The sequence below is a fragment of the Hyperolius riggenbachi genome, chromosome 11 (genome assembly GCF_040937935.1).
Source record: "Hyperolius riggenbachi isolate aHypRig1 chromosome 11, aHypRig1.pri, whole genome shotgun sequence".
Lineage (NCBI taxonomy): Eukaryota > Metazoa > Chordata > Amphibia > Anura > Hyperoliidae > Hyperolius > Hyperolius riggenbachi.
The window spans coordinates 134266463-134289983 of NC_090656.1; the positions used below are offsets into that span (position 1 = coordinate 134266463).

General features: G+C 42.2%; 1 protein-coding gene across 2 annotated transcripts in view; it reads right to left on the reverse strand.

The window, feature by feature from the left end:
- The window catches only part of CAPN1 (calpain 1), a 144390-nt gene that overhangs the window by 79624 nt on the left and 41245 nt on the right, over window positions 1-23521 (reverse strand). For both annotated transcript variants that reach the window (XM_068260325.1, XM_068260324.1), the window contains one exon: window positions 10254-10323. In XM_068260325.1, the coding sequence (XP_068116426.1) occupies window positions 10254-10323 (70 nt within the window). The remainder of the gene's footprint in view (window positions 1-10253; window positions 10324-23521) is intronic.

Consider the following 23521-nt stretch of genomic DNA (forward strand, 5'->3'; position numbering starts at 1 on the left):
TATTCTCACGTTGTTGCGGCGGGATCTGTTCTCAAGGTCCTCGATTCGTTCATGTGCTGTGGCATCGTCATGTGAAAGCGAATCTACAGAGGATTGTGCTTCGCGTAGCTCGTCCTCACATGCACTCAGCCGCTTTTGCATTTCCTTGAGCCTTTCTCCTTGTTTGCGCTGCTCTTGCTTGACTTGCTGAAGGGCCTTAGTGATGGCCGAGTCTATCATGCCACGGATTTCCGGAACCAGCACTTTTCCTACTTCTTGTGCCAGTTGTTTATAATCTATTTGCGGGTTGGCTTGTTCCCCCTGCTCAGACTGCACCTCATCTCCGGAGTCACGATCGGGCGTGCTCACAGCCGTTCTTGCCTCGTCACCTTTTTTTGGTCGTTGCCTGTTGCTTTTTTCTGTGTTGCCGCCCGCCATCTTGGACCTCGTGGCCGCCGCTCCCTGTGGAGTTTTGTTCCCTGCGCCCTTTAGGAATTTATCCATGTGTTGCCTGCGGGCACCTCAGGAGTTCCAGGCAGTGGTAGGAGCGGGTTGCGGGTCCCCGATGGCTGCGTTAAGCTGGTAGAGTTGTCGCTGCGGTAAGTCTCAGCCGGAGCTCTTCCTCTCCTAACCGCTCATGCAGGCGCCGGAACCGGAAGTTTGCATGACCTTCTCAATAAAAATTGTTACCAAAAAAAACTGAAAAATGAAATTAAGTGTACTCTAGTTAGTATAACATACAGTTTCATTGGACAGTGCAGTTTACATACAGCAGGCCTATTGTATGACCCCCATATAGTGACATAATCATAGAACAGACAATGTACAATGGTCAGGCTAGTGTGCATACATCTCCAATACAACAACATAAACAGAGAAAAATCCCTGAGAAAACAGCAGGTGTGTCCATGATACACCCACATTCCATAGGACATGTTCAGCTAGAATGACTGAGCACAAAGTGCAAACAGCAACAAATGCAGCAGTGAAGTACAAAACCGAATTAAACCTGCTGCACATTCAGTGAAGACTATGCACGGATCATGACTGCCCGCAACACAGACACGCCTCAGCTGCAGAGCAATGACTCAGAGCAGAGAAATGTGAGACAGGAGAGGGAGTGATGCCTGAGGGAATCCCTGTGTCACACACCCAAAATAAAACCACAAACTCCACGCCTTCCATATAAACCTCCAGCAACGCCCCTCCTCGTATCCTTGTATTGCTGTCTAAACATTTTTTCATGTTCACTTAGATATGAATATGATAACTATGCTTACAAACATGACAGTGATATACATAAAACCACAAGCATTCAGCTGCAGCTCTAAGTGGAAAGACTGAGCTTATGTTGGCATATGAAAATGATTCACTTCTGCAAACTTTGTGCTGCATATTAGTGAACGTTCCGTACTAGTATTCCTTTAGGCTCTGCCTGTGTGTGTTAGAGACTTCTAATGCACTTTTATGTGCCTTTTACACTTAAAGTGGCCACTAAGGGTCTAATTGTTAGCACAGAATTGTTAGAGCGATCAGAAAATTGTGATCAGATTGGTAGAAAACAAACTCTGTTGATGTTACCAATCGATTGCAAACGCTTCGTAAAGTGATCATTCCACAGCAATTCTGCTGATTGGAAAATAGTTTTTATAATTGGTTGTGATGGAGAAGAAGTACAGATTGGTTTGTTGATGGTGAAATAATCGCTGTCTTAACACTTGTTATTTCAGATAGCATTTATCTGATTGCTCGAATGATGCTTTGCTAAAAATTCGACCGTTAGTGGCCACCTTTAGGTAAGGCAGAACAGGCAAATTTACTGCGCCTTCAGGCTTATACCTCTGATCTTTGTCACAAGACAATTTTCTACATGTGAAACAGGCGTGTATATTCAACAAAGTATTCTTTGTTGAATACTGCATAGAGGGCATCATCCCTCTTTTTCAGCTGTTGCACTCCCCTTAAAGACTATGGGTTTGTTCGTTTAGTGTGTGCGAGACAATACTACAAATGTGATACAGGCGTGTATAACTCATACAATCATTTTATGATCTTAAAGAGAACCCGAGGTGGGTTTTAAGAAACCTGTTTCTGCATATAATCACCACCCTCTGTTACTATACTGTTCCCTCCCTCCAGGCCCCCCCTGTGCTCTGCTGTACCCCCCAAATGAAACTGCCGTGCTAGCGACACGCAGCATGTCTCTGGCAGGCTGTTTACATGCAGTCTGTCGCTCTCCGCCGCTCCCTCGCCGCCTCTATAGCGCAGCTCCCAACCTGCGTCCCTTCCCTCCCCGCCTCTGTAAGCTGATTGGAGGGAAGGAACGCAGGCGGCAAGCGGTGCTATAGAGGAGGCGGGGGAGTGCCGGAGAGTGACAGACTGCAAGTAAACAGCCGCCTAGCGACAAGCTGCATGTTGCTAGCACGGCGGTTTCTTTTGGGGGGGGGGGGGGGAGCAGCAGAGGGATGCATACATTATGTTAGAGTTTTATTCCACTTTAAAGCTGGATCTACACGAGGCGATCCAGCGGCTAATCGAGCCGCCGAATCGCCTCGTGTAGATCCAGCTTTAAAGTGGAATAAAACTCTAACATAATGTATTTTCCTTCTTTTTATTACACATACAAGTAATATTCAGGGCTGTGGAGTCGGAGTAATTTTGGGCGCCTGGAGTCGGAGTCGGGAACAAAATGCACCGACTCCTAATGAATTTAAACTGTAATTAAAATAGAAAATATGCTAAAAAATGTATTTCTCAGATAATAGTCATCATAAATAATTTATGTATACAGTAATAGCTGTGCTTAGTCCACAAAAATGAAATAAACCAATCAAAATTACGTAGTTACTTGTGCTGCTTCAATAAAGCAGTCCCCGTATTTTTAAAGTCAGATATACATATCTGATTGCGACTGTACAGTATATATGATGTGTACACAGGAATCTCTTATATATACTAAATAACATCTATGCTGTAAGAATAAAGCCCGATTTGTAGCTGTGTCACTAATAGAGATGGTCAATGAGATGGAAATAATTCTAAGTTGATGCTGATTTATGCAAATGTATAATCTTTGTATCATCTAATAATAATAACAATAATAATAATATGTATGTATCATATAATAATAATAATAATAATAATAATAATAATAATAATAATAATAATAATAAATGTATCATCTTTGCTCATGAAATCAAATAATTTGATATGTTGTTAAAATTTGGTTTGGGGACTACGAATTAAAGGGTACCTGAGACGGATGAAAAGAAAAAAGTGTTATACATACAGTGGTGTGAAAAACTATTTGTCCCCTCCTGATTTCTTATTCTTTTGGATGTTTGTCACACTTAAATGTTTCTGCTCATCAAAAACCGTTAACTATTAGTCAAAGATAACATAATTGAACACAGAATGCAGTTTTAAATGATGGTTTTTATTATTTAGTGAGAAAAAAAACCTCAAAACCTACATGGCCCTGTGTGAAAAAGAAATTGCCCCCTGAACCTAATAACTGGTTGGGCCACCCTTAGCAGCAATAACTGCAATCAAGCGTTTGCGATAACTTGCAACGAGTCTTTTACAGTGCTCTGGAGGAATTTTGGCCCAATCATCTTTGCAGAATTGTTGTAATTCAGCTTTATTTGAGGGTTTTCTAGCATGAACCGCCTTTTTAAGGTCATGCCACAACATCTCAATAGGATTCAGGTCAGGACTTTGACTAGGCCACTCCAAAGTCTTCATTTTGTTTTTCTTCAACCATTCAGAGGTGGATTTGCTGGTGTGTTTTGGGTCATTGTCCTGCTGCAGCACCCAAGATCGCTTCAGCTTGAGTTGACGAACAGATGGCCGGACATTCTCCTTCAGGATTTTTTGGTAGACAGTAGAATTCATGGTTCCATCTATCACAGCAAGCCTTCCAGGTCCTGAAGCAGAAAAACAACCCCAGACCATCACACTAGCACCACCATATTTTACTGTTGGTATGATGTTCTTTGGCTGAAATGCTGTGTTACTTCTACGCCAGATGTAACAGGGCACGCACCTTCCAAAAAGTTAAACTTTTGTCTCATCGGTCCACAAGGTATTTTCCCAAAAGTCTTGGCAATCATTGAGATGTCTTTTAGCAAAATTGAGACAAGCCTTAATGTTCTTTTTGCTTAAAGGAGAACTGTAGTGAGAGGTATATGAAGGCTGACATATTTATTTTCTTTTAGGCAATGCCAGTTGCCTGGAAGCCCTGCTGATCTATTTAGCTGAATCACACCAGAAACAAGCATGCAGCTAATCCTGTTAGATCTGACAATGTCAGAAACACCTGATCTGCTGCATGCTTGTTCAGGGCCTATGGCTGAAAATATTAGAGGCAGAGAATTAGCAGGATAGCCAGGCAACTGGTATAGCTTAAATGGAAAAAAATGGCAGCCTCCATATCCCTCCAACTACAGTTCTCCTTTAAAAGTGGTTTGCGCCTTGGATATCTGCCATGCAGGCCATTTTTGCCCAGTCTCTTTCTTATGGTGGAGTCGTGAACACTGACCTTAATTGAGGCAAGTGAGGCCTGCAGTTCTTTAGATGTTGTCCTGGTGTCTTTTGTGGCCTCTCGGATGAGTTTTCTCTGCGCTCTTGGGGTAATTTTGGTCGGCCGGCCACTCCTGGAAAGGTTCATCACTGTTCCATGTTTTTGCCATTTGTGGATAATGGCTCTCACTGTGGTTCGCTGGAGTCCCAGAATGGCTTTATAACCTTTACCAGACTGATAGATCTCAATTACTTTTTGTTCTCATTTGTTCCTGAATTTCTTTGGATCTTGGCATGATGTCTAGCTTTTGAGGTGCTTTTGGTCTACTTCTCTGTGTCAGAAAGTTCTTATTTAAGTGATTTCTTGATTGAAACAGGTGTGGCAGTAATCAGGCCTGGGGGTGACTACAGAAATTGAACTCAGGTGTGATAAACCACAGTTAAGTTATTTTTTAACAAGGGGGGGCAATCACTTTTTCACACAGGGCCATGTAGATTTGGAGTTTTTTTCCTCACTAAATAATAAAAACCATCAATAAATCTGCATTTTGTGTTCAATTATGTTATCTTTGACTAATAGTTAACGGTTTTTGATGAGCAGAAACATGTAAGTGTGACAAACATGCAAAAGAAGAAGAAATCAGGAAGGGGACAAATAGTTTTTCACACCACTGTACCTGGGGCTTCCTCCAGCCCCCTTCAGGCTAATAAGTCCCTCGCTGTCCTCCTCCGGCACCTGGATCTTCTGCTATGAGTCCCGGCAATTCAGCCAGTCAGCGCTGTCCGGCCACGTGCCGCTCCTACAGCCAGGAGCATTCTGCACCTGTGCAATAGTGCTACGCAGGTGTAGTACGCTCCCGGCGGCGGATTGTGTGCATGCAAACTAAGCAAGACTGGCTCAAGTACCTGTAGGCGGAGGAGGACAGCGAGGGACCGATTAGCCTGAAAGGGGCTAGAGGAAGCCCCATGTATAAAAAAAACCCCATTAATTTAATCTGTCTCAGGTTTACTTTGTTACACAGTAGTACTATACATATGCACTCCCCACCGAGCTGCAGGGAATCCACTGAAAATGTTGTGCACATTGAACACAGAGGTGTTGCCTATCGCCCATAAACCTGGTTCAGATTGTGCATGAAGAATGTGTAATAGAGGAAGAATCGCCTCATTCTCCTGCAGAGTACCTGCACATCACTCTCAGGCCCCATTCACACTAGAGCGTTTTGCCGGCGATTTCGGGCAAAACGCACAAGCGCTAGTGCAATAATAACCTATGGGCTTGTTCTTACTTGGGCGATTTGCGTTTAATCGCCGGCGATTAACGCGAATCGGTCAAAAAAAAATTTGTATCCTGCACCATTTTCAGCCGATTTCCCGGCGATCGCGTTTAGTGCTATAGAAGCGCTAATCACGATCGCCGGGAAAGCGCCCCAAGTGTGAATGGCGTTAGTCGCCAAAGAACGCCAGAGCAAAACACTAGCAAAAGCGCTAGTGTTTTGCGTTTTGTAAGTGTGAATGGGGCCTTACATTATCCCACAGTCACATTGCCTAGGGCCTGATCCATGTTCAGATGTGTAATAGAGGAAGAATCGCCTCATTCCCCTGCAGAGTACCTGCACATCACTCTTACATGCACCCACAGTTACATTGCCTAGGGCCTGATAGATGTTCTTTGTTCCGGTCTGTAACTTTTACAAATACTCTTACCAAGGATTAGTTTTAGTCTATGACTAAAGGGAATAAATATGGCATATGTATGTCTACATATCCTTCTCACTTCAGTTGTCCTTTAAAATTCCTAAGTGTTGGCAGTTAAGAGATGAATTTTATGTTACATACTTTTAATCAACAAGATTGTAATATGCAAATTAGAGGAGTCGGAGGAATCCTAAACAGAGGGGTCGGAGTCGGTGGATTTTTGTACCGACTCCACAGCCCACAAGTTCCCAAAGTACAGTTTATCTGCTCTGTAAGCTGCCATTGCATTTTGTATGTATTTATATAGTAAAATCTATCTAGTGAGCTCTTTTGTTCCTCAGCTCAGTACAGCTCAGTTCCGGAAGTTTAACATTATGATTCATTTTCCTGGTACTGCTTACAGGAGGAGGATGGTGCGGTGTGACATATGTCACAGCACTACACATAAATCAGCATTAAAAAGTATGTTTATAATAAAGTGGTTCAGTTAAATAATAAATAATTCAGCTTTAAGTGAGCAAGTGTGGTTTCCAATGATGCATCACTCCTAAATATGCCTATGTAAATAATCTCTATGCCTCTGAAAGCAAGACAGCACATCCAGAACCACTGGTGTATAGTGAGCCCATAGCTAAATCATTTTACAGAGCCACACCAATGAAACATACATGCAGCTGTTTCTGACTTTCTGGTCATCAGTGCATGGCATGGATTGATATGGCTCCATGGGATAGCACTTGGACCGGTACTAAATAATACCCGATATTCATGGTGACCCAGTACCATCAGGAAAATATAAAGGGCTAAAATAAATTATTTGCATAGTCAGGAGTGATGCATCTTGGGAAACCACAATTTATCACTTGAAGCTGAATTATCGTAAATACCTTCTGTTTTTAGAAGGCAAAATTACATTTTGCTCTGCACTTAAACATCAATTCTCACAGGAGACAGGTTTACTTGCTACAATTCAATTTTTTTAATACAATAGTAAAGGTCAGTATTGCTTCTTCAATGTTCCTTACAGGTATTGTATTTGCCATTAGATATATATCTATCTGTCTGTGATCACTTGTAGAAAATACACCGTATATTCCGGCTTATAAAAGACGACGGAGTATAAGACGACCCCCCCAACTTTTCCAGTTAAAATATAGAGTTTGGGATATACTTGCCGTATAAGACTACCCCTCTTCCAATGCAAACTTAACCCCCTTGCCGTTCCAATTCTGGCGGCAAGGGGGCAGCACTTTTTAAATTTTTTTTTTTTTTTTTAAATCATGTAGCTAGCCCAGGGCTTGCTACATGATAGCCGCTGACAAGCGGCATCCCCCTATCCACTCCGATCGCTTTCGGCGATCAGAGTAAGCAGGAAATCCCGTTCAGAACGGGATTTCCTGCTGGGCTTCCCCGGTTGCCATAGCCGTCATGACGTCAGAGGGAATCCCGATCCACCACTCAGCGCTGCCTGGCACTGATTGGCCAGGCTGCGCAAGGGGTCTGGAGGGGGTGGCGCGGCAAGTAGCGGCGAATCAGCGGCGATCGGAAACTGCACGCAGCTAGCAAAGTGCTAGCTGCGTGCAGTAAAAAAAAAAAAAAATTAAAACCGGCCCAGCGGGGCCTGAGAAATCCTCCTACGCAGGTTACCTCGAGCTGAGCTCGTGATAACCGGCAAGGAGGTTAATGAAAAATTAAAATTGAAATCATAAATTGGTGCTATGTATGAACAGATACTGGTGCTGTACTATATGTGGTACCCAGTATAGAACAGTATATAGGCAATTGACTGGTTGGATTGGTCAACTCTCCCTCTACCTAAATGGATTAGTCAGCTCTTCTTGTCTACCCGTTTATCAGCGCGGTATGGAAGATTAGATTTCGCTGTGCCCATAGAACACGCCTCTTTAATCCTTCTGGCCCACCCTTGTATCCTATTAACCTCCTTCTCTGCCTCTCAGATCTCGCAAATGCGCGCCTGCACCCCTTCACTACAGTCCTCAGCAGCAAGATCTGAGAGTCGGTAACAGGATAGGGCGTATCACCTGACATCAATGACAGCTGGCGTATAAGAGGACCCCTGATTTTTCAGAAGATTTTCAAGGTTTTTTTTTTACATAAGTATTTAAAGAGACACTGAAGCGGAAAAAAAATATGATATAATGAATTGGTTGTGTACTATGAATAATTTCTAGAAGATTAGCATCAAAGAAAATATTCTCATACTTTTATTTTCAGGTATATAGTGTTTTTTCTAACATTGCATTATTCTATAATATGTGCAGATTACACAACACTCAGCATTCAAAATGATTCTTTCAGAGCAGTCTGTGAAGTAATGACCTCTCCTCTAGCAGAGAAAAAGTAAACAGTTCACTTACAGTTGAGATAATAAAAGTCAGATAACAGCCCTCTCCACCACTAACTTAGTCGGAGAGCTTATCTAATGTATCTGATCTTAATGTTTTATTTCTTAGCTGTACTACACATACAAATCATAATATCATAAATTTTTTTTTCGCTTCAGTGTTTCTTTAACGCTTTTCAGAAAGATGATCATTAGATGATCATTACTAGAATGTTGTCATGATATGGGTTATGCTAAATATAGTGTTTTATGCTATAGTGCTGTATGTTGTATTTGTGTTGTAAGTAAGCAGCAGGGAGTGGTACATATAACAGGCTTCAATCACAAGGCTATAAACAAGAAATTAGGTAAAACGATCCATAAATTATTTAACAAGAAGTTTTTGTCCTTTATATTCTCAGTGGAGTTCTTTTGTAGTTTATGAATTTGCATCTTCCAGTTATTTTTCCTACAGCGATAACCTGACAGTCTCTTTACTTTCATCTCATTCATGAGATGAGGGTTTCCATGGTGCCCTTTATGTAGATCACATGTTGCTTTTGGGACCCTCAACTTCCTGGAACATGCAACCATTTCAGTCACAGTAAATTTGTGCCATAGGATAGCACATAATTTTTCTTTTGGATTCTTTCCTAGATCTGCATTTTCCTGGACTGTGTGAGAAAACAAATCAGAATTATATTGTTTTAGCCATTGCCAGTTTCCTGGCCGACATATGGCTTTATTTCTAAGGGATTGAGGTGTACAGTCACCTGTGGCCCATTTATAAAGATTCATGAGATATTTTGCTAGTTTCAGATTGGACCACTCCCCCAAAGAGCCACATTTTCTTTTTAACGACAACGTCTAATATTCAAATGAATAGAGCAGCGCAGCAGTAAGTCCTAGTCCCTCCCCCTCAGAAGGCCAACCTTTGGTCAATCTCTGGCTACAAGCCACGGTCACCATTTTCAGGTTGCCGGGTTTTCTCTTAAGGTGGGCATTCATTATACGATTCTCTGGCTGATCGATCATCCCATTTGATCGTAATATTGAACAGAAACGATCGTTTCGAAAGGAAAGCGGCTATCCAATTTGATCAGGTTGATGGAATCGATCCGAAAAACTAGATTGATTCCATTAATCTGATCGAATTGGATAGCAGCTTTCCTTCCATTAGTGGGCTTGAACGATCATTTCCAAACATTATTACGATTGAATTGGATGATCGATCGTCAGGAGAATTGTACCGTTAATGGCCACCTTTACACTCTCATAGGTCAACCAAGTTACATGAAGTTTCACCAACATCAGTTGAAATGATTCATCCAACATCATGGCAAGGTTTTGGATTTTTTTTTTTACAAAAATACTTCAGTCTTTCAAAAACAGGTTGACATTTCTTTCAGTCATGTACTTTAATGCAAACCTGCGAATTACTGCCACTTTATAAAAATAACTCAGAGTTACTGACTCAAGCATAAAGCCAGTGATGTCTGAAGTTGTGACCAGCATGTATGTAACATGTTACATAATTTCCGTAACTCACATTGTACATGTAACATGTTACATTATTATTTTGTAAGGCCCGGTAACCTTTATGATTGCTGCCTGCACATAAACCCTACCACAGTATGAAGAATAATCCCCAATGTAGGTATATGACAAACCCTCGGTATATAACACAAGAAAAAAAAAATTTAAACATTACCTAAAGCTCCTTGGCAGATGTCTGTCCTTGTAGCACCATCTACAATGAACTGTGGATTGGGGGTAATTTGCTGTGAAGAAAAAAAAAAGAAAAATGAAGATTAAAAGGAAAAATAAATGCGAAGTACAATGCATCACTGTGATAAACCAGATTTTCTTTCATGTGTCTGTTCATAAAAAAAACTTTGAACTCCTGACTAGGCAAAGCAACGGCTGGTCTACCTTCTGCCTATTGCGGCCTTTTATGCAGTTTAAAGCAAGTCTGAGTGGATTCACTGGAAATACTAAGGTGGAAAGATACAGGTCCTTTACTTCAGACTGTAGAAGCTGTAAAGCCATTTAAAGTAGACTTGAACTCTTGCACAGCACAGAAGGAAAACCTAGAGAAATGCCCCCTTAATGTATTTAGAGAGAGTTTAGCCAGTTTAATTCCCCCTCATTTGTGTATAATCATAAGTTGTAATTTGATCCTCCCCGGTGTCACATGACTGCCTATGGCAGATAAGCAGATAAGCCAATTTGAAAGCACAGGCTGTAAACAATATGTCTGCTTCCATGAATCAGGAGGTAGAAATTATGCAAATGTATTTAAGGATTTGTATCAGGTGTAACAAATACATGTTTTTTGTTTAAAGGTTATTATGCCATTGAGTATCTTTTAGAGCAGAGAGGAGTTCTGAGTTCAGGTCCACTTTAATAAAACGCCAAGATACAGATTACCATCTACACATATCTGGGCACTGGCTGCTGATGTTAAAATAATCAGCATGTGTGATTATCATAATCAGCATGCAGACACTGTACGTAGGGTAGGCCATCATTTTAGCGAAAGAACTGTATTTTTCACTTTCAAACAAATCTTAGCTAAGCTTGAATTCTCCTGTTCCAGTGCATTAATGAGACTGCAAAGGCACTTCCTCTTTTTTGTGTTTTGAGATAGGGAGGTTCAAGGCAACAAAGCCCCAATAGCTCATGATATACAGTAACACTACACAAGTGCCTTGTTAACAGAGACGGGACAAGGTCCTCCAGCAGGTACATCAAATAAAGATTCGGAGAAATAAGGGTGCGCAGTAACGTTGTTAGTAAAATATCGTTCTGAAATACCGATATTTTACTATAAAAAAACGTAAATATCGATATTAACTATGGCCAAATCTAACCCTACCCTCACACAGAACCCTCCACCCTGATGCCTAACCCCCCCATGCCTAAAACTACAGCCCTCACACACACCCCCCCCCCCCAACTAATTCTGACACACACACCCCCAGTCATGGTGCAGTGCGATTAATACATAAAAAAAAACAAAAACGTTAAATATTGGGCGCAGAATGGCGCCAGGATCTCCGCTGCAGCAGCGGGAGGAGGTGGAGGAGGTTTACCACTGGAACCCCACCGAGCAACATAACATCAGCCCCAACAATATGCCATGCCTAGAGAGCAGCAAGGTGGGGACTGCCAGTGGGTGGTACCGCCGCCAGCTGGGGGGGTGGGTGGAGGGAAATGTAGTGCAGAGATGGAGAGCAGGAGACTGGGTCCAGGATTTGGCCATAGTAGCATAGGATCTGTGCACCCGTATGTGTGTGCTGGCGGAGGAGGAGGAGAACAGTCACTTACCAGAGAGAGACAGGCTGGGCTCACAAAGGCTCTACCTGCGCCCAAAGCTCAGGAAGATCGTGGTAGAACAAAATAGGCGTATGCGGCAAGTGAACTAAATACAAAGTAGCTGTATTAGTGCCCACTATATATCAGGCGTCCAAATTTACGCTCTGGCACCCAATGACCACAATTTTGTATTGGCATCTACGGCAGCTGCAATTTCGTACACTTGCCGAATGCGCCTTTTTTTTCCTGCTCCGTCCTACAGCACCTAAGGCTGAGACACCAAAGTGGCGGCGGCACCATAGTTTCCTATGGCAGAGTTTCACTGTGCAATTTGTGTGCGGGGAAACTCTGCGGATTTGGAGCGGAAACCGCTCCAGTGGAAACGGGCCCTAAGAGGCGTCCCAGGGCTCTCAACACCTTAATCTCTACTTATCTGGCTTGCAATCACTGCCATGTATCTTCTTTTCTAATTGCTCTTTGCTTCAAACAAACACAATAGGGAAATGATAGATGAATGAGTTGTGCGCCCCCTCCTACACTGGGCCTCTGCCTCGGCCTGGCTTGTTAATGAAGAGATAGCTATAGCAGGCACTGAACCAAAAGCTGACAGTAAAGGTCATGTGACTGCACATTTATACCACACTTTATAATATTTAGGAATTGTGATATCAAGGGCTAGGGAGATGCACTTTAGCTGCATCTAGACTTCAGCCTATGGGCTAGTGTGCGTAGGCTTTAGCCTTACCACATTTCTTGCTCCAAAAGAGTCAAAAACAATATAATGTAAAAGAGGGTTAGCACTATTGGATTCAATATATAATTACTGTACATGAATTCCAGAAAAGCCTGAAAAGCAATATGACTGGAATTACTACACCTGCTCTGCCAGGCCTTCATCTTGGCAGAAAAATAAATTCATGTGTCAACTGTGTCATAATTGCAGTTAGGATGCAACTTCTAGTGACACTTCTAAATTTACATGCTGCTGCTTTATGGGAAAAAGCTGGTAACATAAATCTACACGATCCACCGATTCTGTTCTGACTTGTCTGTTTGCAGATACAGACCAACCCTAGTGAGAAAGCTGTATTTCTCTTTCTATGATTGCATAACAAACTACCATGTGAGAAATATGCCAATTAGCAGGGGGGGAAAAAAAAGTCCACCAGGGACAGAAGCAGTTGGCAACAACATTCCTTGCTTCATTTGAAAACTATCTAGTTACTAAAATCCCACTTCACAGCAATCAATATGGCACTGGGATATTTGCTTCAATAGCTGCGGAGGAGATTTCCATGTTATCGAAATGACCTTGTCTCTGGGACACAATATGATAGAAATCTATTAAATGGGGAGACGGATAAAATTAAAATGGAGAGGAGGGCAAGGATGAAGGTAGTGTCCGGGGTCAAGAAGGGGCGGAACTTGGAGATATTGTGGAGGTGAAAATTGCAGGCTCTGTGAGGTTTTGGATATGGGGAATGAAGGTAAGGAAAAGTCCAGGGTGACGCCCAGGCAAAGGGCCTGGGAGGTAGGGCGAATGGTTGGGTTATTGATTGTGAGGTGGATATCCAAGAGGGGTGCAGCAGAATGGCATGAAAAGATCAGAAGCTCAGTTTTATCTAGGTCAAGCTTTGGGAACATAGCTGAAATCCAGGAGGAAATAGCTGAGAGGCATGAGGAGACCTTGTCCATAGTAGTGGAGGAGAGAACAGGGGCGTGGAGGTAAATCTGTGTGTCGACAGCATAAAGGTGGTATTTGAAGCCAAGGGAGGAGAGGACGTTGCCGATGGAGGTACTGTATATTGAGAACAGAAGGGGGCCCAAAACAGAGTCCTAGGAGATCCCGACTGAGAGGAGGGAAGTGGTTGAGGAGGAACCTTTAAAGGAGGTCGCGAAGGAGCAATTGGAGATGTAGGAGAAGATATAAAGCAAGGCCATGGATGGCCAAAGACTGTAGAGATTGGAGGAGGAGGGGATGGTATACAGTATCAAATGCTGAGGAGAGGTCAAGGAGGAGCAGGAGGGAGTAACTGCCTTTGGCTCTGGCAAGGGTAAGGTTGTTGACCACCTAAAGGGCTGTTTCTGTTGAGTGTGCAAGTCGAAATTAAGATTGTAGGTGGTCGCGCAGGAAATTGGTGTTTAGGTACTGGGTAATGACGTTGGTGGACAAAATGTTCGAGGAGTTTAGAGGCAAAGGGAAGGAAGGAGATCAGGCAATCGTTGGAAGCTAGGGATTCGTCGAGTGAGGGGTTTTTCAGCAGGGGGAAGTACGGTGGCCTGTTTGAAGGCTTTGGGGAAGGGGACTGTGGAGAGGGAGAGGTTGAACAAGAAGCTGAGGACCGAGTCAAGGTCAGGGAAGTGGGGACGAAGGGTGTTGGAGGGTACAGTGTCAAAGGGGTGGGGGAAAGTGGGACGAGAAGCCACCAGCAACAGTCTGGTGGCAGAAGCAAAGGAGGTGGTGCAAGGGAACAACCTGGGAGGAGATGGTAAGGTCGATTTCGTTGCAGATTATAGCAATTTTAGTGGTAAAGTGGGTGGCCAAGTAGTTGGCTGAGAGGGAGGTACTGGAGGGGGGGGTTAGGGGAGTAGGGAATTAAAGGTGGCAAAGAGACATTGAGGATTGGAAGTTTGGGTTCCAAACAGGGCTGCAAAGTAACTTAGTTTGGTTTTCAAGAGGGCAGTGTGGAAGAGTAGCAGCTTAGCCTTGTATTCTAGGAAATCGGGATTGAGTTCAGATCTAAATCCAATCGAGAATCTGTGGCAAGAACTGAAAACTGCTGTTCGCAAACGCTGTCCATCTAATCTGACTGAGCTGGAGCGGTTTTGCAAAGAAGAATGGGCAAGGATTTCAGTCTCTAGATGTGCAAAGCTGGTAGAGACATACCCTAAAAGACTGGCAGCTGTAATTGCAGCAAAAAGGTGGTTCTACAAAGTATTGACTCAGGGGGCTGAATAATTAAGCACACCCCACTTTGCAGTTATTTTTTTTTAAATGTTTGGAATCACGTACGATTTTCGTTCCACTTCTCACGTGTACATCATTTTGTATTGGACTTTCACGTGGAATTCCAATAAAATTGTTTCATGTTTGTAGCAGTAATATGGCAAAATGTGGAAAACTTCAAGGGGGCCGAATAATTTTGCAAACCACTGTATCTTATCTAAAATTTAGATAGTTTGCACAGCAAATTTAGCAGCAAACAGTTTCAACAGTTTATGATTTCTTCTTCCTGTGATACAATGAGGGCAGCCATGTTTTGCTTGTCGCATTACACAGGCAAGCTGATAGCATCTCCAGCTCTCAGGCTGTGACAAATTCCCTCCTCTCTCCTCCCTTCTGCCTCTGAAATCTCTGGCTAATTATCTCCTCCTCCTGCCCAGACTGAGCTCCCGTAGGCCCTTGCTACATGGCTCTAATGCTACGTACACACATGCGACAACGATCGTTCGTTGAGGACGACGAACGAACTTTTAATTGATGAAAGAACGACCTAAGTAAAGTTAGTTTTAAAAGGTGTGTAACGATCTGATCATTAGAACGAACGTTACATCACGTAAAGCAACTATTGCGCCTGCGCATAAAAATAAGAAGAAATTGGGAAATGCGCATGTCAAGCCTAGTACGAACGACCGTTTCCAACGATGTACTACTTTTGCAAACGATCGTCGTTGGTTAAAAGCCGCCGAGACAGAACTTTCTTTTGTAGCGATTTGGCTCGTTCGTCGTTTGCCTTAATAGTCGGTGGTTCGTTTTTTGTAACGATCGTCGTTATTATTATTATTATTATTATTATTTAGTATTTATATAGCGCCGACATATTACGCAGCGCTGTACAGAGTATATATATATCTTGTCACTAACTGTCTCTCAAAGGAGCTCACAATCTAATCCCTACCATTGCCATATGTCTATATTATGTAGTGTAAGTACTGTAGTCTAGGGCCAATTTTTAGGGGAAGCCAATTAAATTATCCATATGTTTTTGGAATGTGGGAGGAAACCGGAGTGCCCGGAGGAAACCCACGCAGACACGGAGAGAACATACAAACTCTTTGCAGATAGTGCCCTGGCTGGGATTCGAACCAGGGACCCAGCGCTGCAAGGCGAGAGAGCTAACCACTACACCACCGTGCTGTCCCGTTGGTAAAGATCGGGGAACGATCGTTACAAACGACTATAGTCGCATGTGTGTACGCACCTTAAGAGTGCCAAGGCACAAAAGGAGCTGTCGGCAAAGCTTGTTTAGTTTATAGGGAACTAGAGTATTAAAAAAAAAAAAAAGTATTTGGCTTGAGGAATGCCCTATAAACTATATGAAAGGAACACAACTATGCAATGAGTAAAAGTTTCTTGGATCCACTTTAACTGATTGAGGCCAGGTGCACAACAAAACCGCTAGCAGATCTGAAAAACGCTAGCGGTTTTGGGAGCAGATTTCAGAGCGATTCTAGGCATGTTTAGAGCGGATTTCTAAACATGCCTAGCGGTTTTGGCTGCGTTTTTGTTTAGCAGATTACACAAATTGTTACAGTAAAAGCTGTACTGAACAACTTCTGTAACAAAAACGCCTGGCAAACCACTCTGAAGTAGTGTTTTTCAGAGCTGTTTGCGTTTTTCCTATCCTTTACATTGAGGCAGAAACGCTTCTGCAAACCAAAAACATGCAGCAGGAGGCACGTTTGCGGTTTGCTACAATCCTCAAACCGCCCGTGTGCACCCGCTCATTGAGATACATTAACCGAGCGGTTTGACAGGCGGATGCGGCCGGCGGATCGCATCAAAAACCGCTCGGTGTGCACTGGGCCTAACAGCTTTCATGTGGTAGCACAGCTTGTTAGAAGCACTTACTGACCATCACTACGGGTAAGCCCAGTAAACCCTGGGAAACTTATGGTATGTAGGCAGTGCACATGAAGTTTAACAGGTTTTTTGTAAAGTATTGCTTTGGATATTTTGCGCAACTTGCATTATACATCCAACACCTGCGCTGCTTGTGTAACAGGCACTGTAACTGTTGCACACATTACCCGTTATGCAAATTATGTAAGATGTTAATGTTATGTGTTACTCAATTTATGTAAAGCTTGGTAAATTTTATAGGTGCTGCGTGCACATGTAAACTTTACCTGGGTTTAGTGAATATACCCTCTAGTCACTAGTTATAACATCTAAGCAAACACACTGAGGGTGATATTAAAGCGGAATATAACCCTGTATTTCAACTTTGCTCTAAAACATTATTTACAGCATATTATATGCAACCAACAGAAGACAATGCACCAGAGATAATGACCATTCTCTACAGAAAGTAATGTAACAGAAAATTGTATGGTGTGTACTAGGCACTCTAGGACTTTCATGTGCTTCTTGAGATGCACATTTTGTTGCCTTGGCTGTGTGTTTTAGGTCATTGTCATGCTGGAATACCCATCCACAAGATTATTCTTAACTAGTCATTTTGTCCGCCAGTTAGATAATGGGTGCTAGGGCAGTGACCCCAGGGCACACGGCCGCATTCCCTGCCGCGCGCATGGCCATACTCTCGGCTGCGCTGCCCGCACCAACAGCCGCCTGTCCCCCTGTCCTAACAGCTACACATGTGCAGTAGCTAAAACCCATGGACACACAGACAGGAGGATGACAGTTAGGTTTTGTTATAAAGGATAAGTTCTTATGGTGTTGATCTGTTAAAGCAGAGTGAAACTTGTTTAACTTGTTCCACTTTAAAGGAAATTCCACTTTTGTTCAGAAATACAGGGTTTTAAATTTTTGAACCATGTATGGCAAAGATTATTTTTTTTTTTTAGCTTGCTTACTTTTGTTTTCTATGCATTCAAAACATAAGCATTCATGCATTCCATGTAACAGATGTTGGGAGACACAAATAATAGCACTTGCTGCAAGTTTAAAATACAAATAATTCTAGATTGCACGCAAATTTCATGCAAATTATATGTAGTTAGGAACTGGCCCAATCAAATGAACTTCCTGTCAATTCTGATTGGTGCAAATCCAAGCTGCATACAATTCGCATGAAAATTGCCTGTGGGCCACAATTATTAGAATCTCACTGGCCACCTCTACTGCCAGCTAATGGATAAGCCCAGGTGTTGAAAAAGAATGATATAGCCTCTTGCCCTGTGCAGGTCATTAGGGCCTATTTCCAATAGCGATAAGATGTGATGATCTCCACGCACCGCTGGTACTTCCGGATGCGGCTGCTGGTTGTTGCGTATGGTAATTGGATGCGTACTGCGAGAATCTGCAGCAAACATCCAGTTCTTTTCTTGGGCCACATCGCATAACTCGCAAGCCATAGAAACTGCTCCACTGACTTGCATTGGTTACGTTCTGGTGCTATCTGATCCGATTGCGCCACGGCTAGTGGAAAGGGGCCCTTACCCATGCAGGAAGATGGCAGTTTCTGGAGAGTCTCATAGTAACTGTACTCCAAACAAAGTGCAGGCAAAACTGTTGCTAAAGATAGAGGCAATTTAAGCTGCCAGTTCTGAAAAATTCTTAGCTAGCTGCAGACTAAAATGGAAAGATAATTTTTATGGCATTTAACTGCAAAAAGACTGATGCAGCTCCCATTTATATTCATGGCAATACGAACATACTTGTCACCAAAATGATTGCCTGTTATAAGTTTAGTAAACTAGCACTATAGAGACTCGCCGCTCAGCCCCTGGTTTAACAGTTTGTTCTGTTTTATGGAAAGGAGGGGAAGATAAATTAATGTTAACTCTACAACAGTAAAAACAGTGCAATTATAATGGTAGACAGGTAAAAGCAAATTAGCTGAACCAATCTAAAGGTGGACATACACAATACAATAAAAATGATCTGATTTTACTGCAATTCGATAAATATGATTGGATCTCCCGAAAAAAATATCGCAAGCTTTTTTTTTTCATTTGACTGAAAAATCCAATCGGATTTCCAGATTTTTGTAAATATCTGTTCAATTCAAGAATTGCGATAAATTTTTCTGACTGATTGTAACATTTCAAAAATATGACCAATGTGCCACACACCCATGTTCAATTTTTCCCCAATTATGATAAAATATGATTGGAAACGCTAAGAAAATTGCTAGGGTGTGTATATTAATAAATTGACAATCCAACACACCATACACCAGGGGTCTCAAACTCAATTTATCTGGGGGCTGCAGGAGGCAAAGTCAGGATGAGGCTGGGCCGCATAAGGAATTTCATAATCGCAGCGCATTGCCGCCTCAGCCCGCCCCTCTCACTCTTCCTTCACAGAGAGGGGCGGGGAGAGACGGTGATCCATGCGGCGATTTACGTCAGGAGAGGCAGAGCTGAAGCTGAAAGCTCTGCCCCTTCCAGGAAATGCCGGTAGATTGCAAATCCCCCCCCCCCCCCGCCGATTTGGGGGCTCTGCAGCCCTTGTTTAGCGGCAGGGATGCGGCGGATTACTTGGGAGCACTGAAGCGAACTATAAGGAAGCTTTTGCCGGTGAGGGCCACAAAATATTGTATCGAGGGCCGCAAATGGCCCGCGGGCCGCGAGTTTGAGACCCCTGCCATACACTCTTTAGAAAAATTGAAGAAAAAAATTTCCAGCCTTCCGGATCGGGAAAAAAAAAAACAGGAAATGCGATCGGATTTTTCAGCTGAATAAAAAAAAAAAAGAAAAAAAAAAAACCCCTTTCAATTTTTTCAGGAGATCCGATCATATTTATCGAACTGCCGTAAAATCGAATCATTTTATTGTATCGTGTGTGGCCACCTTTATTCTGGTTGTAAAAGTTAACCTAGTTTTGATGGTCTCGATTAATGGTCTCCTGGCCTGGGTGTATACATACTGCACTTTAGGTCTTACCAGCTTATTTATAGTCCTTCATCAAATGTCACATTAAAAAAAGAAAAAAAAAAAAAAGAGGAGACACAGGTGAGTTCTAGGTAGGATTGGTGTTATACATGCAGAGGTTTAGCTCATCCTATAGTGTCACTTCAGGTAACATGTAAACATGAAGACACACGACAACATATAGTGTATGTGTAAGAACAGCCACCCGCTTTACAAAATGAGGCTGTCCCAACCAAATTTATTAAAAAAAAAAAAAAAAAAAAAAATACAGGATCCATGATTAGAAGCTCATAATAGGTCAGACTGACTAAAGGTGGTCATATACTCAATGATTGGCTCATTCGATTCCTTGCAGATTTAATTAATCTGCTGGAAAAAGATTTTCCAAAATGTCAGATCGATCGAATTTGATCGATTTTGACTGAAAAATCAATCGAAAGTATCAATTAGACAGGATGGAAATATTAAAGTGGACCTGAACTCTTGGACAGGACAGAGGAAAACATAGGGAAATGCACCCTGTATGCATTTAGAGAGTTTAGGCTAAAGGTGGCCATACACTCGTTAGATTAGCAGCAGATAGATCATTAGATAGATTTCTGATCTGATGTGTTTAGGAACATTTTTTACTAGGAAGAGATTTCCAATAGATTTCTGTATGAAATTTATTGAAAATCGATCTGATGGCATTTTTTGCTATCAGATTTCCATTAGGTCCAATGCAAAATGATAAGCAATCTCAACAGATCGACCTAGATTTTCCAGCATGTCAGATCGTTTGAAATCGATCAATGGCCGCAAATCGATCGATCGGCCGCTAATCGGCTCAGTGTATGGGCCCCTTAAGTCTAATTCCCCCTTATTTGTGTCTAATCTCAAACTGTAATTTGATCCTCCCCTGTGTCAAATGACTGCCTATGGCAGATAAGAAGAAGATTAGCCCATTTAAAAGCACAGGCTGTAAACAATATGTCTGCCTCCATGAATAAGGAAGTAGAAACTGCGCAGATATATTTTAGGATTTGTATGAGCTGTAACAAATACATGTTTTTTGTTTAAAGGTTATTATGAGGTTGTGCATCTTTTAGAGCAAAGAGGAGGTCTGAGTTGAGGTCCACTTTCAAACAATTGGGGGCAGGCAAGAGCATTGGCAGATCAATGGCCTATAGCAGTGATCTGCAAACTTGGCTCTCCAGTTGTTAAAAAGAGACTCCGTAACAAAAATTGCATCCTGTTTTTTATCATCCTACAAGTTCAAAAAGCTATTCTAATGTGTTCTGGCTTACTGCAGCACTTTATACTATCACTGTCTCTGTAATAAATCAATCAATGTATCTTTCCCCTGTCAGACTTGTCGGCCTGTGTCTGGAAGGCTGCCAAGTTCTTCAGTGTTGTGGTTCTGCTATGAACTCCCCCTTCCAGGCCCCTCTATGCACACTGCCTGTGTGTTATTTAGATTAGAGCAGCTTCTCTCTTCTCTCTTATCTTTTACAAGCTGGATAAATCGTCCTCTGAGCTGGCTGGGCTTTCACATACTGAAGAATTACAGACAAGGGCAAAGCTGTTTGCAGGAAGAAAAGAGCAGCCTGAAACTTCAGTGCATGAGAACAGGGGGAAAGAAACACACAAATGATCTCTTGAGATTCAAAAGGAAGGCTGTATACAGCCTGCTTGTGTATGGATGTATTTTCTATGTGTGGACATACTGTACATCAACCTACTTCCTGTTTTGGTGGCCATTTTGTTTGTTTATAAACAAACTTTTTAAAACGGTTTTTAACCACTTTTAATGTGGCGAGGAGCGGCGAAATTGTGACAGAGGGTAATAGGAGATGTCCCCTAACACACTGGTATGTTTACTTTTGTGTGATTTTAACAATACAGATTCTCTTTAAGGAACTACAAGTCCCACAATGCATTTGCCTTTATAAATCATGACTGTGGCTGTCAAGACTCCTGCAATGCATTGTGGGACTTGTAGTTCCTTAACAGCTGGAGAGCCAAGGTTGCAGATCACTGGTCTATAGCTTTGCACTGCATTGAACAGTTCACAGTTCGATTAATTTTCAATAGATGTGCAATGTATGGTAATCGATTCCTTCTGGATGTATTCTTTTCAGAAAGGAATTTCTTGTTTTGGAACATTGGGGGGAAATCTGTAAGTGTATGGCCAGCTTAACATAGAATCCCTAAAATGCCTATTATATTAGGTGCTTTTGTATGGAGATGCTATATTGCTCCTGTAATGCTCCTCTGGATCAACAGGGGTATGTGGGGGACGGGCTGGAGTTGTACTTTGTACTGGTTGAACTCGATGGACGTATGTCTTTTTTCAACCAAAATAACTATGTAACTATGTAACTATGTAATGCTAAGTGTCAAAGTGGATATCCATGTATGGTCAATTCTAATCTTCATCTTAATGGGAAGTGTTAAGCTTATGTGGTTATACACTTTTAAACTACAATATAAAACAATAAAAAAAAAAAAAAAAAAAAGGGTACTAGAAGTAGGGAGGGGCTTGTACTGTGAAACACTTATTAGATATACAAACTAAGCAATAAAAATATTCTGGAAAAGGAATCAACGCCAAAACTAGAGCTACCCGTTAATCAAATGTGATGCGCCCTTTAAATGCAAGTTAGACTTCTTTAACACCAAAAAGGCCTCGATTCATAAACAGCAGTGTGATAAAAAAAAAAAATCTTGTCGGGAAAATAACGCACTCGGTATTTTCCCGTTCTGTGTGCTAATTCATAAAGATTTCCCCAGCTGCCCTTGGAGGTCGGTAAATTACCGCAGCCCATTGAGCGGTAGAGTAGAGCAGTGTCTCGATTCTCTCTTTGCCCTGCAGAAATGAATCACACAGAGGGCTCTCTCTGGCTCTCTCCACTGATGACTCAGACAGATGAGTCACACAGTCTTTCCCTGCCTGCAGAAATGACTCACACAGATGGCTCTCTCCACTGATGACTCAGACAGATGAGTCACACAGTCTTTCCCTGCCTGCAGAAATGATTCACACAGAGGGCTCTCTGGCTCTCTCCACTGATGACTCAAACAGACTTCGGCTCTCTGCACTTTGCATTAATCAGAGCTGTCAGTAAGGTGTTAAGACCTCACCAGAGATGTCGGTAACTACCGCCAGGCTTACCGCTTGTTGAAGGCTTTATGAATTGACATTTGCTGACAATTTACTGACGTGTTGTCGGTAACTGCAGCCAAGTCGGTAATTTATCTCCCTGGTCGGTAATGTCAGCTTTTCATGCGGTAACAGCCTTTATGAATTGACACTTTGCTAAGTGGTCGGTAAAGTCTGCTGTTTTCAGCATTACCGCATAAGGTAATGCTTTATGAATCGAGGCTATAGTGTGCTTAAATGCTCTTGCCTCCAGGAACACTGCAAGTCACACCCATGATAATATACAAGTAAATAAATCTGGTCTGTTATAGAAACATTGTTACTGCAGAATTCTATTTACTTAGATGAGCCATGACTGTACCACTCAACAGAGCAGCAGTGTTTTATAGATGGAAAGACACGGGTCAATGGGTTTACTGTAAGACTAGCAGAATGTGACAGATCCAGTTTGTCTACCTTCTACCTGCCTAGTCTTGTCAAGATCCTCCACCTCAGCTCATTGTGATAGAGTCATCAGTCATTTGTTGGTTGAAGCTGAAGGATTTGTGGAGTCAGTTTGGTATGTTCTAAGTTGCCTAAGGCTGAAAACCTGTAGGAATCAGTTTCCCCAAGAAAAGCTTCAATATTCTGCATACTAAAATGGAAGTTTAAAGTGGACCTGAATTAAGAACATCCTC